This window comes from Bombyx mori, chromosome 8 (assembly GCF_030269925.1).
Source record: "Bombyx mori chromosome 8, ASM3026992v2".
NCBI lineage: Eukaryota > Metazoa > Arthropoda > Insecta > Lepidoptera > Bombycidae > Bombyx > Bombyx mori.
In genome coordinates this window covers 8,123,900-8,150,752 of record NC_085114.1, presented here as the reverse complement: position 1 = coordinate 8,150,752, position 26,853 = coordinate 8,123,900, and the positions used below count along the sequence as shown (strand labels likewise).

General features: G+C 36.5%; 1 protein-coding gene and 1 long non-coding RNA gene across 5 annotated transcripts in view; both read left to right on the top strand.

The window, feature by feature from the left end:
* LOC101744481 (protein singed wings 2) overlaps nt 1-7,338 on the top strand; it is a 46,146-nt gene extending 38,808 nt beyond the window's left edge. For all 4 annotated transcript variants that reach the window (XM_062669718.1, XM_038012603.2, XM_062669719.1 and 1 more), the window contains 3 exons: nt 2,653-2,811; nt 4,642-4,842; nt 6,738-7,338. In XM_062669718.1, the coding sequence (XP_062525702.1) occupies nt 2,653-2,811; nt 4,642-4,842; nt 6,738-6,920 (543 nt within the window). In that variant the 3' untranslated portion in view covers nt 6,921-7,338. The remainder of the gene's footprint in view (nt 1-2,652; nt 2,812-4,641; nt 4,843-6,737) is intronic.
* A 12,931-nt stretch (nt 7,339-20,269) lies between these two features.
* LOC134199316 (uncharacterized) lies at nt 20,270-22,002 on the top strand. The gene is made up of 2 exons (XR_009973754.1): nt 20,270-20,632; nt 21,202-22,002. It is a non-coding gene; the product is annotated as an uncharacterized LOC134199316 (long non-coding RNA).
* Nucleotides 22,003-26,853: the final 4,851 nt, after the last annotated feature.

Here is a 26,853-nt window from a genome sequence, read left to right as displayed (position 1 = left end):
CTCTCTCTATATATAGAGTTAAAGCGGCGTAAAATCTCTGTCGCTCAACAATCCCCTTCCGATCCTTCTATAAGACAGAACTTGCCCGTAGCAGACTGCTCTGCAGTGTTCTTTTGCGTAGAGCAGTACACATATAATGCTCTTGGGTCTTCTGGTCCCCAAATTGCCATATGTGGTCACCCGAAACACTTTTGGGATTCGCAGTAGCACTCAGGGTAGGTACCACCACCCCACTCATATCTGCCGTGAAGCAGTAATGCGTTTCGGTTTGAAGGGTGGGGCATCCGTTGTAACTATACTGAGACCTTAGAACTTATATCTCAAGGTGTGTGGCGCATTTACGTTGTAGATGTCTATGGGCTCCAGTAACCACTTAATATCAGGTGGGCTGTGAGCTCTTCTACCCATCTGAGCAATAAAAAAAAATGTTTGATTCATTCACGCTGTGAAGTATGACCCATTTGAAGGTGATTGGTACTAACATTTGTTAGTGCCTGATAATGAAATAAAATGAACGCTATGTCTGTTACGATTTAATATAATTTCATATAATAGTTGCCATATAAAAGGGCATTAAATATATTTCCAAGTAAGGTTTTAGTCCTCGTTACATTTTACAGATACAAATGCTATTTCACATAACAAACAAATCAAATTAAAATCTAAATTAATAACTTTATTCCTTTGTTTTAATGTATTCACAACAAAACAACCTTTTGTTTAATTAGAACACAGATTGATTCATTCATTGTTGACTGTATAATGAGAGAAATTTTAATCGAGATATCATTTTATGCGAATACGGATACAATGGCCCTCTCCTATAGCCACAGTGCAGGAACTACGCGATTTTCTTAGTCGTTGGTTTTTTTTTTGTTTTTTTTTTATTGCTTTGATGGGTGGACCACCTGGTATTAAGTGGTAACTGGAGCCCATAGACATTTACAACCTAAATGCGCCATCCACCTTGAGATATAAGTTCTAAGGTCTCAAGTATAGTTACAACGACTACCCCACCCTTCAAACCGAAACGCATTACTGCTTCACGGCAGAAATAGGCGGGGTGGTGGTACCTACCCGTGCGGACTTACAAGAGGTCCTACTACCACCAGTAATTACGCAAATTATAATTTTGAGGGTTTGATTTTTATTACACGATGTTATTCCTTCACCGTGGAAATTAATCGTGAATATTTGTTAATTTCGTACGTATTTCATTTAAAAAATTGGTACCCGCCTGCGGGATTCGAACATGTACAATATATGTAAGTAAGATATTATTAAAAAAAAAAAAATATTAAGTAAGATTGGTCCTAACGCGAGAAAATTAGACCTAATGAAGTAGTATGATAACGGGAGATATTGTACGGGAGATAACATACGAATGCACCGGACGTCTTATCCTTTAGGCCACGACGACTTCAAAATTATCATTCCACCTTCTAGTCTCTCGTTTCAAAAACTCATCGTTTGTCTTTTCCCTAAAAAGGCAACTATTTTATTCCGTATTTTCGGAACCTAAATATTACAGATCCTGCTTCAATGTAACTTTCACGCAATATTATCAGAAACAAAATTTTCTCAAAATGTATTGCGCGTCTTCTACCAAGGTCTATGCTTCTACCGCATGCATACTGGTGACATCAATATAAAAAAAAAGTAAAGTTTTAACACCATCGAGGAAATGATGTCGGAACTATGACATATACAACACATAACATAGAATATGAGCAAATAAACAAAAAAAATATATAACTAAAGTTTAAAACTAAAGTGTAAAATATAAAGTTCTCATGTGGTATTGACCACGAGCAATTCCGGAGAAATATTTGTCCATTAGATGAAAATATGATCAAATTAATATTTCTAACAAAACATACACATTACCTGAATTCTATATACTCAGAAATGACAGCCGCGCTAATGATACTAGCATGTTCATTGGTTCGTACAATTTATTTCTTCCTACCTTATTGTGTGTTGAGGAAATATCGTAATATCATTTTTGCCTACATTTTTATTTGGATGGCCCTTTAGCAGATGTTTACTGACAAATTAATGTAATCTTAACAAAAGTTAAACATATTTTAAGTTAGCAGAGCATATCGTTATTATCGTAGCCAATATTTACAGTAAATGGGTTTTCTAAAGTGAATTTGAAACCAGGCGTGATTTAAAAAAATACTAATTGGTAAGCAGTATTTTTTTTTATTGTACTTGTAGATAGACGTATAAACGGCCTGATCGTGGGTAGTTACCGTCGCTTATGGATGTCGGCAATGCCTGGGGCAGAACCAAGCCGCTGTCTACCAAATGATGAAAGTAGCTTATCGTTGTGAATTACTAATATCAATGAGTGACAGTGACTATTAAGTTTGTTTTATGCTCGTCTTCCTAAGAAATCATTGAAAAGAATCCTGTGTCACGCGAAATTCAAGCGAATAAGTCGTTGAATGACAGAGTCAGCTCAGTAATAGGTACCGAAGAAAAAAAAAGTGAAAAAAAAATTAAAATTACTTACTTGTAAAGAATAAATTGTTGAAGACACCAAAGGCCTTCGCATTTTGTGGAACCGTGCTAAAAATGTAGAAATCGAACGAAAATATTCGTAGGGACTGAAAAACTAATTTCGTAATAAAACCTTTGTTTCAGATTGATACAATCAGATCTATTGTTCAGAATTCACATTACAAGAGATTGGCCGATCTATATTTAGACAATAATAGCATAGCGGCAGTGAAAGAATTGGAAGGGTCTGAGTGGTTCAGCACGTTTCGGGTGTTGAGTCTTCGAGGAAATTATCTTAAGCAGGTATTTTTTTACACGGACCCAATGATGATTAAAGGTTCTTGGATTGTCCCGAGTAGAATGCACTATTAAAAAGTTCTGGTCTCCTTAAATTGGATATAGACAGGATTTCGATCAATTGTGATTTTTTCAATATGTATATCGATTTGCTTAAGAGCGAATGTGTATAAAGCCCTGCCTTTAAGAGAGCATACAGCTCAAATCAAATTGTGCGTAGACATAGACTTACACACTTAAAGGGTGTATTGTTCCCGTAAATGCCAGTAATGTCTGTTCATAGCACGAAAACACTAAATATACCTTTAAAGAACTATCGGTAATTATAAAATACTAGCTGACCCGGCATACTTCGTAGTGCCTCAATCGATATATAAAAGACCTAAGCTTTTGTTTAAAATAAGCTTAAAACAAATAAAAGGAATCCGTCCGACGCGGGACGGTTATTTTTATTTAATTTCGAGCATTTTCACATTTATCTACCTTTTAAACCTTGCCTGGACTTACACAAATAATTCAAGACCAAAATTAGATAAATCGGACCAGCCGTTCTCAAGTTTTAGCGAAACTAACGAACAGCTATTCATTTTTATATATAGAGATTCCAATAATATTTTATATGCCTAATTGACTTCTTCATTGATGATATATACTTACTTGATAACAGTTTGCTAATGGATCACGGTGGCTACAACCTTGTTTGAGTGAGCTTAGTGGACGCATGAAAATTCATTTTCATATTTAAGTAAGCTCACCATAACTCGATTTAGAAAACTAATAACGCCATCTATTAGGTACTACTTGTAAACGCGTTTATAAACTTTGTGTTTTAATATTTTCTATACTAATATTATAAAGAGGAAAGATTTGTTTGTTTGTTTGTTTCGAATAGGCTCCGAAACTACTGGACCGATTTGAAAAATTCTTTTTTCATTAGAAGCCGGCATTGTCCCTGATGAACATAGGCTACTTTTTTTTAATTTTTATTTATTTTATTTTTTTGGTTTCATGTGTGTTTTAATGTTTCCGAAGCGAAGCGAGGGCGGGTCGCTAGTGTATTATATGAAGATTTCGTGGTTTTTTTTTTTAGATATGAACCAATCATCTAAAGGGTAAAATTAAGAATAATTTATCAAACTTTATCTAGTAGTTTCTGCACAATGAGCGCACAACGGCAGACCTCTATCATTTTATTTGAACAGAGAGATAAAACTGTAAGATCGCGTTCTAATAATACATTTTTACTAATGTGTTTGCATTGTGCCTAATGGAACATAGTTAAAAATATGAGGACGTGCGCTGCTTATGTTTTTTTTGCGTTTGCCTGAATTTCTAGGAAAGATTTCCTGAAAAAAGAGTACAAAAGCGACAAATATTAAATTTTATTTTAGATTATATAGTAAGCCTTAGAACGTTAAAGTAGATACCTTTTTTTGACTTCGGGAACGCTTTTATATCACCCTGTATATTTATGTAACGTCACAGATATGCCGCAACTGGAACTGCCACTAAAATGATTGATTTCCGTTTGTTTCGGAGCACGTTTCGTAAAGCAATAGCCATTTTCATTAACCTTGATGAAATTTACCTGCCAAATGCGATAAGGCAAATAGAGGTGTGCCTGATTGCTAATATACTTTCATGCTGTAGGTGTATAAGTGTTGCTATTAACGTGCTCATCACGTCATGAAATGATCTAATCTAAATTTGATCTATTCTGTTATTTCTACATTTAAAAACAAGTTAATAAACAGAATAGTAAGCCAAACGTATTTTAATGTTTCAATGAAACAATAATGTTGCTACAAAAAAGATAAAGAATATCGTTTTTTTCAGATACCGGTGTATGCATTCGACAAAGCGTTTCAAGCGAACAACAATATAATGCACGTGTTCTTGGGTCAGAATCCGTGGCGTTGTGACTGTCATTTCATACCCCGTTTTCAGGGACTCTTATTGAAGTACAAGAGGGTCATCAGGGATCTAACCGATATACGCTGCTCTAAGTCAAGCGATAAGAAAACATCGCTCGTACAAGTAAGTATGCAAGCACAACAAGTTGTTGATCAACACAATCGCCTTTGGTTAGCGTGTCTGTTCACAACAAGAGACGCTTTTTAAAAGCATACTATAAATTATTGTAAATATATTTTATTTTATTTTTATTGCTTAGATGGATGGACGAGCACACAGCTGACCTGGTGTCAAATGGTTACTGGCGCCCATAGACATCCACAACGTAAATGCGCCACCCACCTTGAGATATAAGTTCTAAGGTCTCAGTATAGTTACAACGGCTGCCCCAACCTCCAAACCGAAACGCATTACTGCTTCACGACAGAAATAGGTGGCCCGTGCGGACTCACAAGAGATCCTACCACCAGAAAAAATATGTATTTATCAAATCTATCTATTCATTACTATTAAAATTAGTTTTTTTATCAACTTGTAAATAAAAAGTCTGTAGGGCCCAAAATGTATCTTCCCGAATAAAGTCTTTTTTTTTAATTACATAGTTTGAAAAGGGGTTTTGCTCTAGAATCGTATATAACGTATGTACATAACAATAATATTGTGTATAACATGTTTGTGTTAATGTAAATTAAGACCTTTTTGTTCGCGTAGGCGACTGCGTGGGTTGCACACTTATACAGAATCCCAATAATATTTTAATCTACTTGTATGAAAACAAGATGAAAAAAAAAAGAGAATCTAATTTCTTTTTGTTACATTAACCTTCCGCGTGATATTTTCATGACATGTAAAAGTCAAAATTATTGTTTTTTTTTATGAAAGAGGGATGGATTACCGGTGGCCCGGAGGCCTTTCCAGTTTCACCAGGATAGGTGGGCGAGCAAAGGCTCAGACAGGCGGGGTGGGATTTGCTAACAGGAAATTATTGTATGAACTTATTTTGTCAGTCTTCTTTCGTCACTTTAAGCTAAAGATAATCGAAGGTCTAATGTCTCTACATTGGCAAAGGATCTATCAGACGAGTTATGTTGTGCGGTGAGATAGGTCTTGGAACATCTATGACTGGTATAAGTAATATAGGTAATATACTAGTACCCATGTGAGTGGACTACGGGTGATGATTTTTTTTGTCCTCAACTTACCTTTGAGGGGTTGTTGTAAGGGCTGCCACCCCCCACTGAGCCATAAAGTGTTAGCCCTTTATTCTTGAGGAATGATTTTGTAAGAACGATTGTACATCGTGCACCCTATTTTATTTATTATATATTACAGTGAAAGGAATCCGTGGGATTTTTATTCGACAGTGGAAGTTTATTTTTCTTATAGTTAATTATTGTTATGTTTTATAAGATCCTGTGACATAGAGATGTTCAAAGAGGTATTCGTTTGAGAACGTCTTATTTACTCGTCTATGTCATTTACTTTTAATTATTTTTGAAATTAAATTTGTCTACAATAAAATTAGATATTTTAACATGCTTGATTGGTTTTATATTTTGTTTTGCATATCGACACAATAAGTTATTATTAGCACAATAAGTATTCCGCTAAGTAAATACACCAAATAGCTAGATTTTATTGAAGTATAATTAAACGCTTTTTTTTATAATAAAATCATTTTTTCTTACACTATTTTTAATTCAAATTTATTAAAATTCATTTTCAATTTTTTAGTTGGATTTTCTATAAAAGCGTATTTTGTTAGTTTTTTTAAACTATTATTTATTTTTAATTTTTTAGTTGAATTTCAATATTTTTTTTAATGTTGAATTGTCATCGGTTCTTGATAAGTATACCAAATTTCGAGTTAATCCGACGGGGAAGGGGTCAAAATCATGTTCAAAGATTCCATTACATACTAATATAATAACATACATACCTTTGAAGCTAACAAAAGCGTATTAAAAATTAAAAAGCCTTTGCACATTACAATAGTAATTTAATGTTTTCTGTTTCAGATCAGCACAATGCCACTCGGTAATGTTTGCAGCAATGAAACAGAGCTGGCAATTAGTCCGATTAACATTGTAAACATAGTTTTATTCGCATTAATAATGTTTATTCTAGGTAAATTTCTATACGATTGGCGTAATTTCAAAAATACTGGCAAATTGCCGTGGCTATCCTCAGTGTTACCATGATAAATTTTTTTTCCTTCCTTATTTACGTTCCATAAAACAATTGAAAGTTTAATGACTACTTTGTACAATGTAAAGTTAGTAAATAATAGGAAACGTAATTCAATTTAATCAAATTATTTAATGTTTTTGTTAGCGGGCTAACCAAAAGTCAACGAATGATTAGCAAGCAACTTAATAATTTTGGAGGCAATCTGTAAACTGTTGGAAATACTTTGCGGCAAATATGATGAAGCCCTTAAACGGGTTTTGATCGTGAATGTTCATGTAAATTAATCAGAAGTTACGAGATTTCCAGTGATATGTGATATATGTACATACATAGATTGATTTTGACAATCATTTATAGGTATATCTAATGCTTAGAATGGGAAAATGACTATGTATTAAGCGTGATGTTAATAAAATTTACTACGACTTCAGTTTTTCCATTTAATCTCCGTTTATAACAGTTGCTGTATAACGAATTGGTTTACAATAGTTACAAGACTTAACTAGAATGACACACAAGCACATAGACTATTAGCGTAGCGAATTAAGCCGACCAAATTTATTTGTAAGCGGCTTCAAAAAAGGAGGAGGTTATCAATTCGACTGTATGTTTTTTTATGTTTGTTACCTCTAAATATTGACTGGGTGAATCGATTTTGATGATTCTTTTTTTATTAGAAAGCTGACGCTTCAATTTAGTCCAGTTCTGATAATGGTATCCATGAGAAAACCGTATAAGTCTTAAATTTGCATTAAGTACGTGCGCGACAAATAGATGAATAACTCAATAACTCAATATCAAGCCAACTGATTTCGATGATTATTGTTTTTAGTGCATATTAATTTGTTTTGGAATATCTTTTTTTATTCTATTTGAAGTCGATTTTTGCTAACGCATGTCTATTTACAATTATTCTTGATCTCGTATAAAGACAGGCCTAAGGAGCTCTTGACCTTTACCATCGGTTACCATCGATCAATGACGTAATCAGCAATGCCACAGCCCATCTTAAGACCAAAAATTTGGCCCAATTTATATTGATGTTTTATTATTGTATTGATAACTTTTTGAACGGAAATAAATATTCGCAGTCGAAATAGACTCATACGTGCCACTATTACTTAGGTTATTAATACTTATTGTTGGAAGTTACGGATATGTTAATCGTGAATAATGAAAAATAGGATAAGTTAACATTTAATCAAGCATATGGGATATGCGTTCTTTATTGAAAAATGTTATGTTTTGAGAAACGTCCTTGCGCCCGAGAGAGTCGTCAATAACTCATAACCTTAACTAAACAATATTTATTTTATAATGAGGCCTGTAGGTACTTCTTTTCCAACACATGGAATTTGTTTTTGTATGTATGACCGTAGTGTTCGAGAAATTCTAATAAAAAAACGCTGAGTTATGACTGCAATCCAGTTCAAAGTCATTAGAGCCAAATGTTGTAGTGACCAAAACTGGAGTTAATAAGTACCTACAACCCAAAACTTAAATCAAGCTAATCTTACAAACTACGATTCAATTTTGTACAGAGTATTCAACACTTATATTATTATATATATTACTTTTTTTTCTTTATTGCTTAGATGGGTGGACGAGCTCACAGCCCATCTGGTGTTAGTGGTTACTGGAGCCCATAGACATCCACAACGTAAATGCGCCACCCACCTTGAGATATAAGTTCTAAGGTCTCAAGTATAGTTACAACGGCTGCCCCACCCTTCAAACCGAAACGCATTACTGCTTCACGGCAGGAATAGGCAGGGTGGTGGTACCCACCCGCGCGGACTCACAAGAGGGCCTACCATCAGTAGATTTACTATTATATTATAGTATATTATTATAGGATAAGTTTCTGTTGAACCGACGACCCACTGAAGGTGGCGGGAATCCGCTGGATGTAGGCTGTGCAGGACCGGACTTTATGGTGAACAACGAGGGAGGCATATGTCCAACAGTGGACTGATGATGATAACGTTCTGGGACATGACGAGTGAAATTTCTCAAACTTGTCGTGGTTTAACAATTAAGATTCCCGCGGTACTATGAATGTGCGCTGCTGCTAAACTTTATTAAAACTAAAACGTAGGTACGTAGCTGTTGGATTCTCCGTACAAAATTGAATCGTGGTTTGTAAGATTAGCTTGATTTTTTTTAGCTTTTAAGTCGTCGAGGCCTAAAGGATAAGACGTCCGGTGCATTCGTATCGAGCGATGCACCGGTGTTCGAATCCCGCAGGCCGGTACCAACAAATGTTCACGATTGACTTCCACGGTGAAGGAATAACATCGTGTAATAAAAATCAAACCCGCAAAATTATAATTTGCGTAATTACTGGTGGTAGGACCTCTTATGAGTCCGCACGGGTAGGTACCACCGCCCCGCCTATTTCTGGCGTGAAGCAGTAATGCGTTTCGGTTTGAAGGGTGGGGCAGCTGTTGTGACTATACTGAGACCTTAGAACTATATCTCAAGGCGTGTTGCGCATTTACGTTGTAGATGTCTATGGGCTCCAGTAACCACTTAACACCAGGTGGGCTGTGAGATCGTCCACAAATCTAAGCAATAAATAAAAAAATAAAAAAATAATGGTTTTATAAATTCAACATTTGCTTTAAAAAGCTTTGAAGTGGAAATGCAGTCATAAATCTGTTTTTAAGCTTCTCGAACGCTTGGGTTGTTCAAAGGAACCCTTCTTTTGTTTTGAGTGGCTTAATATTCAAACCTTGTCGAGTTGTTTATACATATATATACATATACATACATATTTGCTAGTTAAAACGTCTGTAAATATAAGTACGAGAAGAGATGCACAGACCTCATTATAATTTTTATTTCCTTAAAAAATATAAATAAGTGACTCGACTTTCAAGACTCTCTCAAGTGTAAGGATATTTCTCAAAACGTAAGACTTTTTAATATTTATTGCATATCCTGTATGCTTCGTTACATTTACACTGATCGTTAAGCTGAAATAGCCTCTAAAGGCTATCAGCATAGGTAGGAAAAAGAACTGATCGTATTTCTTATTATTTTAAGATTAATTTATCCATGACTTCCTACAGTAATTCATTTTTACGGATGATTTCCATAATGTAGGAATGACAGTATGTTTTTTAAATAAAATTGCACATTTTGTGTGGTGAAACAACAATAACTTCCCCTTTGAATTATCACTATAAACAACCATCCATGGCTTTTAGAACATGACGTCTTGCAATAGTTTAATTTGTTCAAGGCAAGTGGCAATCGCAGATTTGAACTACATAAGCTGACTGGTTGAACACTTTACACATTGACACAGAGTGCTCATTACTTGATTCTCGTTCTAAAAAGAAAAAAAAAATAGGTGCCTAATATTAGCCTAATTTATCTTTAATTATCTGCTAAGAAGCGTGGTGACTCGCGCCCCGCGCGCCTAAATAATAGAATTTGATTGTTTACACCGGTCGACGATAGCGGCATCGTTTGAACGCGGCGCGGTGATTGGATGCAACCCTGTTCTCACCCGCCAGGCAACGCCTCAGCACTGCGGTGTCCACAAATTTAAATTAATTTAATGAAGGTTCTCTGTAGTTCATTTGTATATTTTCGATTGCACCTATAATTGAGGTGACATCTGCCATGAACTTTTGTCAATTTGTCAATGTTTTGTATTGATGATCACTTTGTTGGTGCGACTTAATAAATAAATAAATAAATAAGTTATTGCATAGATTTTATAGCGGGCTTTGAGCGCGGCGACCGAATCAAGAAATTCCGTAACGAAAACAACCTAACACCTCTCCGCCTACCATGTAGCTCGCGTTCAACACATTCACACGTTGCGCTTGTGTAGTGTTTGTGAATAAGCGCGCGGCGTGACGTCGCACTGCATGCGCATCATGAAAAGTCTACCCATCTCTCTCTCGCGCGGTCTAGCTTATGAGTGTGAAGGGGACAGTTAATGTTTTGCTTTAGTTAATGCTTATAAATATAGCGTGGTCTTATTTTATTATTGTTTTAATATTAAATTATTATTGTCTAATTATAATTGCATAAGTTGATAAAAAATGCTATGCAATAGCTTGACCGTGACAGTCCCCAAGTGCCACACGTGTTTTTTTTTAATTTTACATTTTTAAACGTTCCATGTGACCATGAATTATCATGTCCTTGAGTATGTAAAGTGTTCAACCAGTCAGTCTGTATACGCTAATTGCTGAACTCATCATTGTATTTAAAGCTCCAAAAAACTTGTTATATTTATGAGAAGAGTTAGACATCTAAGAACACTTATTTGAATGATAAAACTGTCTCGTGTGCATTGTGTACTGAGTACGTATGTATTTACTTTTGATGTGACAACGTCTTATAATTCGATGGAGCCGGCTGCACGCACGAAAAAACATGACTCATGCGGCGTTGCCTCGCTCTGAGGCGTTCCATTTAAGGCTTGAAGTGCAAGCGAGAGCGCGCAACGAGCGACAAAGAGACGTTGTCACGTTCAACTATCGTCAGTAAACTGACTTTACAGACAACCGATTTTTTAGTAGGTTTGAAAATGCAAACGAAATTGTAGGATTTACAATCTTGATAGAACACTTGATTGAAACCTCAATAACGCATTTTTCTTTTCTTCAACGAGAACGGTAACCAGTACTTGCAGATCCTAAAAGCACCGAGAGTGGATCCGGACGATCGGATATCGGATATGATATGTTATGGGCGACGCAGCGACGGCGGGTTTGCGTTGCCTCGTCGCTGGTTCGGATATGTAGTTAGAGGCGGCCAAAATAAGGGGGTCATCGTTTTTTTTTATGTTTGATGTTTTACTGGTGGCCCGAAGGCCTTTCCAGTTTTACAAGGACAGGTGAGCGAGCAAGGGGTCAGCCAGAAGGGGCATTTTTCTGTGACTCCGCCATTTCCAAATTTACGTCCAATTTAAGGCAGTTGGAAGTGATTGGTGGCAAGAAGTGTCGATAGTGTAGTCATATTGTAGTGAAATATGTATTTGCAAATATCGACATTTAAATTTTCAATGAAAAATAAAAATGTAGTATTCAACACACTCTATATTAAGTAAATTGATTATTTGAAATCAAGAACAACGATAAAGAATCTGTTGTATTAATTAATCAAATCTTAAAGCATTTATACCATTTCATTTGTTAATATAAAAACATCTTGATTTTTATCCCTTTTCGAAAAAAAAACTTTAAATCGATCGATACATCGATGTATCGACACATTAATGCCGATTTTTTTAGTCAGGCCCATAAGATGTTTATTCAATCGCTCAATCGCAATCGCAGAGTTATTTCAGTAATCGTGTTTGGAATTTGTATTCGCCTTTATATATCATCGCAGACAAACAAAAAGAGGGTGCGTGTACTTATGTACGCGCGTAAGAAGTCATACTTTATTTATTATTAAATTTATTTCTTTTTTATTTATTTAAATTTTAATCAATTTGAAAAAAAAAACGATTAAACAACATCCTCAAACACGCATATTGGACATCCCTTTTCTTAACATCGTATAAATTCGGTAATTCTCGGTACGGTTCGGAACGTTCACCTGCGGCTATATTCAGACTCGCCAAGTTACGTCGAGCGTATTGTAATGAGCGATTTAGTGGGCAACTTCATTCTGTTAATTTTGTGTCACGGTGCGCGTGCGTCGTAAAATTTCACTCTCATAAATTTGTCATAACGCGTCTAAAGAAGTATAACTTCAAAAAGTTTTCTATTAGAACTGGCTTCATAATTGTTTTAAAATTGATTTTACTACAAATTTGGAATGCACCACTTAGGAGAATTGGGAAGAAACTCAGGGCAAGAAACTAAGAGAGTAATTAATTACTTACTCTTACTCCATTCCACATATTATGTACATGAACGTCACAAAAACATAAAAAAAGACCACTAAAAGCGTGGGGCACAGCTAGTCAAAAATAAATTTATGTTCATACAATGTCGCTAAGATCATAGTTTTTTTGGTTTCTGTTTAGGGAGTTAATTATTTATTTTATAAACACGTTCAGGGTGATGGCGTCTAACTATACATAGATATAAACAGCTATTGCATAGCGTTTTTATCAACTTATGGAATTATAATTAGACAATAATAACTTAATATTAATTAAAACAATAATAAAATAAGACCATGGACATAAAATAAGACAATGTTTTGCTTTTGTTAATGTTTATAAATATGACGGCGTTAAAGATATTTCTGTTATATAGCACGTGCAATAGGAGTGACTCACACAAGCCAGGTGCGCCGGCCGTGTCGTTGCACTCGTAAACAACAGGTGCAACAGAAGTGACTCATAAATAAGCCAGCTGCGACGGCCAGTATAAAAAGGCGGTACGTGCCTCGCAATGGACATCTACCCGATGATATGCAGGCGAAGTAAAATGTCCCTTAGAAATAAGGTGACACTCTACAAAACTTGCATACGCCCCGTCATGACCTATGCAAGTGTAGTGTTTGCTCACGCGGCCCGCACTCACTTAAAATCCTTCCAGATTATTCAATTCCGTTTTTGCAGGATAGCCGTCGGAGCCCCGTGGTTCGTCAGGAACGTCGACCTCCATGACGACCTGGACTTAGAGTCCGTCAGTAAGTATTTGCAGTCGGCGTCGATGCGCCACTTCGATAAAGCGGCACGACACGAGAACCCTCTCATCGTGGCCGCCGGTAACTACATTCCCGATCCTGCGGACAGAATGGAAAGCAGTCGACGTCGCCCAAAACACGTCATCTCGGATCCTCCCGATCCACTAACGGTGCTTTTAGGTACTTCAAGCACCGGTCACCGTTCTCGTCGAACCCGTCGCTTGCGACGAAGGGCTCGACGAGTAAATTAACTCTCAGACACAGCCCACTGAGTTTCTCGCCGGATCTTCTCAGTGGGTCGCGTTTCCGATCCGGTGGTAGATTCTGCGAAGCACGGCTCTTGCTAGGGTTCGTATTAGCAGCATCAGGTTTGAGCCCCGTGAGCTCACCTACAAACGTTAGGGTTACGCTGAAATAGCCCCTAAGGCTATCAGCTTAGGTACAAAAAAAAAAACCGCAATGGACATTCGTTGGACTGCGTTTGTCTGGTGCACTTACTATATCCTTGTTACGTTGTGTGATTCAGTGACTGTTGTACGTACTGGTTAAAGTCGGACAAGCGTTAAAGTGAATTGTTAAGATAACATATTGTTGATTAAATCAGGAATCAAAAAGTGACTTCGTTTTACTTGGTGTTCAGCAAGATAATGTCTACCCTCAAGCTTATAAATATGACGGCGTTAACAATATTTCTAATAAACATCACGTGCAACAGGCGTGACTCACACAAGCCAGGTGCGCCGGCCGTGTCGTTCCACTCGTAAACAACAGCTGCAACAGAAGTGACTCATAAGCCAGCTGCGCCGGCTAGTATAAAAAGGCGGAACGTGCCTTGCAATATTCCTTCTTCGATATAGCGAAGGCGTTCGACAAAGTCTGGCACAACGGTTTGATATACAAACTGTATAACATGGGAGTGCCAGACAGACTCGTGCTCATCATACGAGACTACTTGTCGAACCGTTCGTTCCGAGTCGAGGGAACGCGTTCCCGGCCCCGTCACGTCACAGCCGGAGTCCCGCAAGGCTCCGCCCTCTCCCCGTTACTATTCAGTTTGTATATCAATGATATACCCCGGTCTCCGGAGACCCATCTGGCGCTCTTCGCCGATGACACCGCCATCTACTACTCGTGTAGGAAGAAGGCGTTGCTTCATCGACGACTTCAGACCGCAGCTACCACCATGGGACAGTGGTTCCGGAAGTGGCGTATCGACATCAACCCCACGAAAAGCACAGCGGTGCTCTTCAAAAGGGGTCGCCCTCCGAACACCACGCTGAGCATCCCCCTCCCGACTAGGCGCGTCAATACCTCCGCCCCCGCCGTACGCCCAATCACGATGTTCGACCAGCCCATACCGTGGGCCCCGAAGGTCAAATATTTAGGCGTCACCCTCGACAGTAGGATGACATTCTGCCCCCACATCAAGACGGTACGCGACCGTGCCGCCTTCATTCTAGGACGTCTCTACCCGATGATATGTAGGCGAAGTAAAATGTCCCTTAGAAATAAGGTGACACTCTACAAAACTTGCATACGCCCCGTCATGACCTATGCAAGTGTAGTGTTCGCTCACGCGGCCCGCATACACTTAAAATCATTCCAAATTATTCAATCCCGTTTTTGCAGGATAGCCGTCGGAGCCCCGTGGTTCGTCAGGAATGTCGACCTCCATGATGACCTGGACTTAGAGTCCATCAGTAAGTATCTGCAGTCGGCGTCCATGCGCCACTTCGATAAAGCGGCACGACACGAGAACCCTCTCATCGTGGCCGCCAGAAACTACATTCCCGATCCTGCGGACAGAATGGAAAGCAGTCGACGTCGCCCAAAACACGTCATCTCGGATCCTCCTGATTCACTAACGGTGCTTTTAGGTACTTCAAGCACCTGTCACCGTTCTCGTCGAACCCGTCGCTTGCGACGAAGGGCTCGACGAGTAAATTAACTCTCAGACACAGCCCACTGAGTTTCTCGCCGGATCTTCTCAGTGGGTCGCGTTTCCGATCCGGTGGTAGATTCTGCGAAGCACGGCTCTTGCTAGGGTTCGTGTTAGCAACATCGTCAGGTTTAAGCCCCGTGAGCTCACCTACTAAAGTTAGGGTTACGCTGACATAGCCGCTAGGGCTATCAGCTTAGGTAGGAAAAAAAAAAAAAAAAAAATGCAATATTCATTCGTTCGACTGCGTTTGCCCGGTGCACTTACTATATCGTTGTTACGTTGTGTGATTCAGTGACTGTTGTACGTACTGGTTAAAGTTGGACAAGTGTTAAAGTCAATTGTCAAGTTAACATATTGTTGATTAAATCAGAAATCAAAGGTGACTTCGTTTTACTTGGTGTTCAACAAAATAATGTCTACCCCTCAACCTATAAATATATAAACATTAACAAAAGCAAAACATTAACTAGACCGTGCGAGAGAGAGATGGGCAGATTTTTCATGATGCGCATGCAGTGCGAAGTAACGCCGCGCGCTTATTCACAAACATTACACAAGCGCAACGTGTGAATGTGTTGAACGCGAGCTACATGGTAAGCGGAGTGGGGGTGTTAGGTTTTATTTTCGTTACGGAAATTCTTGATTCGGTCACCGCGCTAAAAGCCCGCGATAAAAGCTATGCATTAGCTTAATAAAGTAATGTTGCATAGGTCTGATTTGGTCTAAAAAGTATTACTATGTAAGAATCAATTAGGACATATCTTCCCTAGTACTAAAACACTGTTCTAGTTCTGCACCATTCAATTTGAAGAGCTGGATGGCCTTTAGTTTTGTTTTGGAGATTTTAAGCTCACGCCTTGTGTGGGCCTCTGTCGTATTCACATTTATAATCGTATTATTATATTAAGGATTGCGCTTATGTATATGTACGTTAGTAAAGACAACAGTCATTTCTTCCGCATTGTTCGTCTGTCAATTTAAGCAGCTCAAACAGAAAGTCTAATTCTGTTTTCAAAGTCGTTGCTATTTATATCAATTCTATATCTTAAATGGAGTGAAACATGCGTTCGTAACAATCGTAACAGTAATGTAATATATCTCGATAAAACTGTACGACTCCAAATTTTAATATCAGTTTCTCTGAATTAGAATCTTAGTCATAATATAAACATCCGGAATAATTCTTAAAACGAAGGCGTATGTATAATATGAGTAGGTATAGATCGATTTACATTGATTTGAAGTTGAAGGCTATCTGCGCTGGTAGTAGAGGGTCTTGTGAGCCAGCAAGGGTAGGTAATACCACCCTGCCTATTTCTGACTTATGGGAGTAGTGAGTTTCGATTCGAAGGGTGGCGATGTACCACTCAATGTACCTACTATTACTGGTGGTAGGACCTATTGTGAGCCCGCGCGGGTGGGTACCACCACCCTGCCTATTTCTGCCGTGAAGCAGTAATGCGTTTCGGTTTGAAGGGTGGGGCAGCCATTGTAACTATACTTGAGACCTGAGAACTTATATCTCAAGGTGGGTGGCGCATTTACGTTGTGGATGTCTATGGGCTCCAGTAACCACTTAACACCAGGTGGGCTGTGAGCTCGTCCACCCATCTGAGCAATAAATAAATAAATAATTTTTTTTTATTAAGGAATTATTAGTAGTGGCCCGGAGGCCTTTCCAGTTTCACCAGGATAGGTGGGCATTATTCAATTATTTTTTGTAAGGATTATTTACACAGAACCTATTCACTAGTAATTATTAATTCATATCGTCTATTATTTAACTGATTTCAACGAGATTTTTTGATTCCAGTTAAAATTTTATAATTTCATTGAGCTAAATAAGTTTTTAGCGACATCTATTAGCGATTGACCGAACTCCTTGGTAAATTGTTTCTTGTCTGTGAAAAAAAGTTCGAATGATTTGTGTCACTTCAATGTAGTGTCATAAGCTATTTTAAGATGGCGCTTTCATCAAATATTTCATGTTCATTGTCGTGTTTTTGCGAAAAACGGGAAGCAGATTAGCTTTTGCTTGAAACCCAAATGTTATTGTGATAATAACCATTTTATACTTTTATTAGAACACATGTAGTGATTGTCAATTTCCTTTTTTTTATTATTCTTTATTATTGTTTATTTATATTTATTTATTAATTACCTACATAATATTTTTTTAAAAAGATATTAAAATCACAATTTAAAAAAAACACCATATAAAAATTATTATTGTTATTGTTATTATTGTCAATTTCCTTAAAAACTCAAATTATTTCATTATATAATACATACTTATTACAGTAAATACTTTTCTGCTTTTTGACACTAACCAAACTATAATTCCAATTTCGTTACATTTGCTTACTGGTACTGTAGCGCTATACTTTATTTCGGTATATTCAGTTTGTAAATCTCTGTGGTCATGCTGTAATATAAATAATTTAATATAGAAATAATTGAGGTTTTAATGTTTTGGGGCAGTGTTAATGTTAGCACATTTTCTTGCATGATAATATTTACTTTTTGAATCAGTTGATTTTTGTAATAAATTCCCAGCGAAAAGCCTGCGCGCCGGCAGTATCCTAGTGCATATAAATTGCTTCAAGCTGAGTAATCTAGAATTGATGGCAGAAAAGGAAAATTCTGTATGCATTGTGTTTCAAAAGCCTGACGTTGATATTGCTATTCAACAAGATATGAATCTTAGCTTGGATCCACGGAAGCAATTGATGAGAAAGAAACTCGAAGATGTGGAATTTGAAAGCGATGCAGATGACAAAAATGCAAATTCATTGAATGTGATCAATAATACGACAAAATTTATAAATGGCATTGAATCTGCTTTAACTTTTGAGAAAGATTTCAATAGCTTAAAGAAGACTTATGAAAAAATTATGAAAAGTATTAGCAGTTCGAGATTTTAATTGTTGACTAGTGTATTATTATCTTCATTGCTGTCCACGACGAAACAGCTTTTTTTTAATAAACAGTTTATTTTATTTAATCAATAGAATTGGTTTTTATATTACGTATTTGTGAAATTAATAAAGGTTACAATTTTTAAAACATCCCAGATTTTCTTTGATATTTTTTGAAGTTATACTTCTTTAGGAGCGTTATGAAAAATTGACGAGAGTGAAATTTTACGATGCGCGCGCACCGTGACGCAAAATTAACAGAATAAAGTTGCCCACTAAATCGCTCATTTACAATACGACTGACGTAACTTGGCGAGTCTGAATATGAGTCGACTATTATCAAAGCCGGCAATGTGACTTTTGGACAATTATTGGTAAATCAGAAAAACGAATTATTGACTTTGTATTCCGTTGGCAGTCACAAAGCTCTTCTGAACGACATCTTAGATAAATAACAGGTTAAGTATTAACCTTTATTTAATGCAGGTTTTGAACCGTATTCTTTGAAGGAGACGATTATATTCAAATCAATCTGTATTGACATATCAATAATTTTTTTTTGTCCAAATGCACAGATTGCCACCTTTGATAATAGACGACTCATATAGCCGCAGGTGAACTTTCCGAACCGTACCGAGAATTACCGAATTTATACGATGTCAAGAAAAGGGATGTCCAATATGCCTGTTTGAGGATGTTGTTTAATCGATTTTTTTTCAAATTGATTAAAATTTGAATAAAAACAAAAAGAAATAAATTTAGTAAAAATAAAGTATAACTTCTTACGCGCGTACATAAGTACACGCACCCTTTTTTATCATGCACTTAGAATTTTTGCTTCATTGTACATCAAAGTAAAATATGTTGCTATTGTTATTCAATGAACAGTTTTATCGTTTTTAACGATTTTTTTTCTTAACAAATTTAGTAATTTCAAAGGATAAGTAATGGTAGTGGGCTAAGTATTTAATCCGTACTGGAACCGAGATCCTACTACATATTTGGATATGAAACAGCCTGAGGAATACGAGTGGCTGGAACTACTGACTTGGCATCTGTGTGTGTTAGAGATAATCCGTGGCGATAAATGGGTACGACTGCGTGTATAATTTTATTTTGTTGCAGTGAAAATTATACTTATTTCGTCAGTTTTTTTCATAAAGGGACGCGAGATAAATTATTTATTAATATTGATGTTCATTCTTAGATCTTTGTTAAATGTCGATAACATATTATTATGTCGTCTTATGACTACTCGCTATCCACTTCAGGAAAATTGTAGCCACAGTGCGTTAAAATCGTAATTTCAATTAAAAATGCATGGTCGAATTACAGATCAATAAAAGGTACAGGGATAGGGAGTATAATACCACAACATATTTCGAAATTATTTTTGACGTGACAACGTCTTATAATTCGATGGAGCCGGCTGCACGCACGATAAAACATGACTCACTGAGGCGTTCCACTTAAGGCTTGAAGTGCAAGCGAGAGCGCGCAACGAGCGACAAAGATGCACAATAGGCCTCCGCGTTCGGCAGTGTTTGACATCTGTCTCTCTCCTACTTGAGTGAGCGATGAATCCGCGTGGACAGCTGCTATATAATAATACATTTACATGTTTTCGTCAAGTATGAAGTTCAGTGAAAAGTGAATGTGGTGTCAATTGTCCATACAAAATATCTATCAAATAAATAAAATTAAATTTTTCTTTTGAAAAATGAAACCATTCCATCAGTGTTTTCTTATGACGTTGTCACGTTCAACTATTGTCAGTAAACCGACTATACAGACAACAGATTTTTTCTATTTTTTGTTGAACTACAGTAGTTACTATCTATGTAGATATATATATGAAATCGTTTTTTATTCTTTTTTGTATCACAATAGCAAAGACAAATCTTTTATACTGGGTCTGTGAGTTCGGTTTCGTAACCATCGATTTGAAGAATAAGTCGTAAAAAGTATGTAGGTTTTAGTGGATGTAGGGAAACTGTTTTGTTATCTTTCATGTAAGTGAGTGAGAGAGCTTCCTTTTGTAGGACCGCTGTCGAAATACTTTATGAAGTAGTTTCTAACTGTACGTTACGTAGAGGGATACTTTTCAGTCTTCTCTTGTTTTTGTAGAGTTCACCCTTGTCAATTCATATTGACGTATTACTTTTATATTCAGTCTCACATGACCATGAAATCTGCAAAAGATTAGAATCGTTAAATTGAGAAATGAATAAAATTAGCACGAGATCAAGTCGTAAGTTTTTTAATCCAAAATCAACATCGTTTTATTTCATATAAATTAAGCGATCTTCCCCAATTCTTTTGGTATCGCTTCTTTTTATTATGGTAACTGTAAATAAGATTTTTCTTATAAAATTTTGGAATGCTCTCAGCGGAAATATCTGGAGTGTAGTTATCCGGAACGAGCACGAATAAGCTGAACTTGCTTCCGTCATTTGGGTCGAGTCATTTCCGATTTCCGAGCGTCCAACGTTTGGCAGAAATTTATTATGGTCTTGTATAATAACTTTCTGTAAAGAGAAAGTAAGAAAACCAGTGTTTTGTCTACGGTACATTTCTGTTGACTTTTCATGTGTTACTTATAATCCTATTGTTCCATTCCCAATTAAGCACTTGTAAGCTATCCACTTCACGTCAACTGTGAAGGCACATCCCTGTTTTTAATCATTGTCAATTAACTGCAATTACCAATTAAATTAATGAATTGCATACTTAATGTATAATATTTAACAGTTTTACCGACGTCAGACTGATATGTGGGTAGTTTCAGAAAATTCGTATACAGCTTTAATTTTATTACAGGCTTATAGTTTATAGTCATATTGGTGGCTCAAAGGATTCAAATGAGTGTGGACTGTATTCAGAGATTGCCAGAGCTAGATGGCATCAAGAAATTTGGACTTTTAAGAAGGAAAGGGGTGGTCTATTAAATGCGCAGCGTAGTCATGATTTTTGGTTTGTCTGGTTCCAGTGGTTTTTTGTACTTTCATACTGATTGGATAAGTCGGAAATAGGAATTGGATTGCAACTGAAGATTGTGATAATTGGTATTTAATATAATACTATAATAATTGTTATTGCCATTAATATTAATAGCAATGAAAGCTAGGCTATATTGAATAACAATGAGAAGAATTAAAACAATCTTCAAGTATTAAATTTAAACTGTAATTGAATTCGGTTTGAACGTGCCAATAAATTGTTCGTCGAGTGATTTATCTCTCCCGCATGATATCCTTTACGAAATGTATTCCGACTTTAACAGAATGTTAGACATTTTAAGTTACCGGGCTGGTTGTTACTGAACAAAACTGTGATATTTCGTTAAAGTTAGTAACGCAGTAAATTATATAACTTCGGCATAGAAAAATATTTATATGGTAGGAAATATGTATTTTAAAGAAAGAAAAAAAACTACAGGGTGTCCTGTAAACGGATGATAATATAAAACGGCAATACAATGAAGCTCTGATTGTGACAGTATTGTAGAAAAGAATCAATGCTCTATTTGCCATATGTACCATTTACCAAATAGAATTTAATTAAAAAAGGGTGTGTGTACTTATGTACGCGCGTAAGAAAATATACTTTATTTTTATTAAATTTATTTCTTTTTTTTTATTTAAATTTTAATCGATTTGAAAAAAATCAATTAAACAGCATCCTCAAACACGCATATTGGACATCCCTTTTCTTGACATCGTATAAATTCGCTAATTCTCGGTACGGTTCGGAAAGTTCACCTGCGGCTATATTCAGACTCGCCAAGTTACGTCGGTCGTATTGTAATGAGCGATTTAGTGGGCAACTTCATTCTGTTAATTTTGTGTCACGGTGCGCGCGCATCGTAAAATTTCACTCTCATCAATTTTTCATAGCGCGCCTAAAGAAGTATAACTTCAAAAATCAAAAGTTACTTGCGTAAGACTAGGAGTAGAGGCTCCAGATATTAGTGACAATCTCTGATCCTGTGGTGAATCATGCAGTTATAAAGAAAATTTCTAGATATTTATCGCAAATATTTGATCAGGTCACCCTATAAAGTATACAGATTGCGGCATAGAGCGAAATGAAGTCTCTAAGTAATAGTAGACGTAGAGGTTCCAAACGCATATGTATTGTCAAAAATCAAAATCTTCTTTATGAACTCAATTGACAGATATGGTAATTTGGAGCCCCAGTTACGAAATGGAATTAGTACTACTTACTCCCTATCTGTGTTTTATAAACATTGGAAGGATACTAATTAGGATTGGGGCGTAATGTCTCTGTAGTCATAAATGTAAACCGAACTTCAATTGAATACACCCTATAAATATTCTAACGGATTTTCCACTTTAGACATAAGTTTAGTTCGCCTCTTCTGAACTATGGTCCGATAGAAATTTTAGTGATCGGTAAATCATGCTTTTCGTTCATAATAGCAATAGGTAGAATGGACGACGATCCATCGAAACTTGTGAAGACGGTTTTCTTTAACGAAATCCTAATTCCTACAAATAATGTTTTATTGTACTTGTAAAATAGTGAATCTTATAAACCTATTTTACCAGAGAAATTCTCTTTCATGTACATGCAGCTTGTTTATAGGGACAGGAAATTAAATTAAAGACTAGAGAAGCATAGTAATTCTCTGGGCACATAATCTGTACCGACGCGTATAAAACGCTAATAAATCCAATTTCGTAACGATATATCAGATCGCTGTGGCAGCTGCGCTGACTAGGCGGGAGGTTGCAGATAATGACGTCATCGATTCGCTTGGGTCGCTCGTACAATGCCTTCATTATGCCCTTACAACTTGCTTACCATTGTGTCCACTGTCGGCATGTTGGTTAAACGAATAGAGACCGAGGTACAGCTTAACTTTTGGATGAAACAATATTTTGTTTTTGGCTTGCTTGATTATTGTGTTCAGATGTTTAAGGATTTTTGTTTTTATTTTTTATTGCTTAGATGGGTGGACGAGCTCACAGTCCACCTGGTGTTAAGTGGTTACTGGAGCCCATAGACATGTACAACGTAAATGCACCCATCTTGAGATATAAGTTCTAAGATCTCAGTATAGTTACAACGGCTGCCCTACCCTTCAAATCGAAACGCATTACTGCTTCATGGCAGAAATAAGCAGGGCGGCGGTACCTTCCCGCACGGACTTACAAGAGGTCCTACCACCAATAATTATGCAAATTATAATTTTGCGGATTTGATTTTTATTACACGATGTTATTCCTTCACCGTGGAAGTCAATCGTGAACATTTGTTGAGTACGTATTTAATTAGAAAAATTGGAACCCCCTTGAGATTCGAACATCGGTGCATCGCTCAACACGAATGCACCGGACGTCTTATCCTTTAGTCCACCACGACTTGTAAGCCCTCACAGGTAGGTATTGCAAACCTCCCTCTTTCAACCACCATGTAGTCTTGTGTTCCGATTGAACGAGTATGATAGCCATTAGATAATACAATTGAGGCTTTATTTGAGACTTGCCTGGACGTTTTCACAATGCATTCTGTCATTAATGTTGTAATCATATCAGGTATTACATTTTATTTCGATAATTTCATTAAATCCATAATAAAAATTTGTGCTTTGAGTCATTCTAAATGTTATGGTAGATTATTTTTACATTACTATGACTATTTGTGAACCAGGTAATTTTGGTTGTATGAAGTACGTAATCGAGATATAGAAAAATCGATCAAACGATGCTTAATATGGACTCTAAGAATGATTTTCTTTTGAATTGCCGCAGAAGCTTACGGATGATATTAAAAAGAGGGAATTTTTCTCAAGAGCGGAACGACAAAAAGGTATATTATAAGGCTTTGTTGTGTCTCATGAACAATGGGAAGCCATGGAGACACGATTATTGGCCCAGCTGGGCAAGTGAAAGTAAATTACAAGCTTTTGTTGTAGAATGTATGTAATAAATAAATTGTACGATGAAAAAATAGGTCAAAAATATAATTTATTATATAGTAATGTCATTTATTTATTTATTTATAATTGCTTAGGTTGGTGGACGAGCTCACGGCCCACCTGGTGTTAAGTGGTTACGGGAGCCCATAGACATCTACAACGTAAATGCCACCTACCTTGAGATATAAGCTCTAAGGTATCAGTATAGTTACAACGGCTGCCCCACTCTTCAAACCGAAACGCATTACTGCTTCACGGCAGAAATAGGCAGGGTAGTGGTACCTACTGCGCAAACTCACAAGAGGTCCTATCACTAGTAATTATGTAACTTATAATTTTGCGGGTTTGATTTTTATTACCTAAACGATGTTATTCCTTCACAGTGGAAGACAATCGTCAGAAAAATTGGTACCCGTCTGGGATTCGAGCACCGGTGCATCCGCTCAATATGAATGCACCAGATGTCTTATCTTTTAGGCCACGACAACTTTGTTTTTTATTTATTTATTGGTGCTTTTTTAGCATCGATAATGTTGAAAGATAAAATAAGTCAATAACTGTGAAAGCGATATTTTTTTCTATTATTATCTGATATTAAGCTTCTGGAACAGTGAGTAGTTAATGCATCATGTACTCGTAAATCCCGACGCTCTTTCATTAACTTTCAGGGACGCTTGAGAATTGTACGGTGTTGGTAGTATATTAGTACTAGTAGTAATAGTTTATTGAAAAAATAATTGAAATCAATTAGCAAAGCTTTAATCCTGACGATTGCTTCTGTCGCAGCTGCCAACATTAACGTCATTGTGCAAAATTGTGCTCTTTCTGTCCAACATGACAACTATAAGCAACAAAAAATAAATAATACTAAACTATTATTTATTTTTAATTTTTTGGAAGAATTTAAATTTTTTCAAAATTTGTTTCAGCTTTTTTTAAATAAATAAATTGTCATCGGTACTTAATAAGTATACCAAATTTCGAGTTAATCCGACGTTTTGAAGGGGGTCAAAATCATGTTCAAAGATTCCGGTACAAAAATACGTCTGAAGCTAATAAAAGCGTATTAAAAAATATCACTTTCTGAAGATATTTTAATAATATTTTGGCTACTGGTTAGTTCGTTTTTTTCTATGCGACAGTAAAATGTTTTAGTAAGATTCTTCCTCAGATTCATAATATCCAAATTTTATTTTGCACATTCATACGACATTGTTGTTATTTCATTTGGCTCTACAAAACATCTTCATTGTTAACAGAGACATGGAGGCTTATTAAGCCCGTTGGAAAACCGAACTCTATCAACGTAATCCTGTTAGTTCGTTTCTCAACAGGATGCTCATGTATTCCAAAAAGATTTGAGAGTTTCCGACGTGTTTCCGTTTAAGCCCTCACTTAACTCGCTCAGCTGGAAGTTATAATGCACTTTCTGTTAACTTTACAGATATGGGAAAGTTTTCGACAGTATGCGTCTGTTTCTTCAAAGTTTTTAACTCGTCATGGTTATTTTACCATAAATATATCAGATTACTTATACTATCGTAATATTCGGTAATATTTTTATTGGGTGATTGCAATTGAGTTGTGACGTTAGAAAAGGTAAAACGCTTCTTTTTTTTTGTATTAAATATTATGAAGTCATTCAGCATTTAACTAACTTACTATTAATTAAAATGAAGCATCACAAAGCAGTAAGTTGTGTACTAATATTTTACAAAACATGTTACATTGCTACTTTAAAGACTTTTTTAGGCTGGTTTCCTTAGCTGATTTAATCGTAAGAGTGAACCACAAATATGTGTTCGGCCAATATTCGGATTGTACAAAAAAGAGTCTAAAGAAGCTGTTACTTCTTCTTGGTCCGTATAATAATCCTCAATATTAATGTCTTACCTTATATATCAAAGGCTGCTCCACGCAACACTCATCAAATAATGAACTGCGGCAAAATTAAACAGCAGCACGGAGATACCTATCCATACGAGCTCACGATACTTCGTGCACTCAAAACTATTGGACACTATCGGAGAATTTTTAATTATTTTTTTTATTAGCAGGAGCTATTTTTTATTTATTGCTTAGATAGGTGGATGATCTCACAGCCCACCTGGTGGTTACTGGAGCCCATAGACATCTACGACGTAAATGCGCCACCCACCTTGAGATATCAGTTCTAAGGTCTCAGTATAGTTACAACGGCTGCCCCACCCTTCAAACCGAAACGCATTACTGCTTCACGGCAGAAATAGGCAGGGTGGTGGTACCTACCCGTGCGGACTCACAAGAGGTCCTACCACCAGTAAAGCTAAAGCCACTAAAGCTATCTGTCATTTTAATAGATTTTTGTCTAAATAATATTTGATAGATATGGCTGGTAGGACATAGGTAGTGTCGTGTAGTCCATCCATCACTCGTGTCTTTGGAATTGACAGATTAATGGTGCAGACACCGATCGATGTATGTATGACAGTCGTTGGCTAGTTTTCATATATTTTTCTTCATTGTGTGTATTTTATCATAAAAAGGTA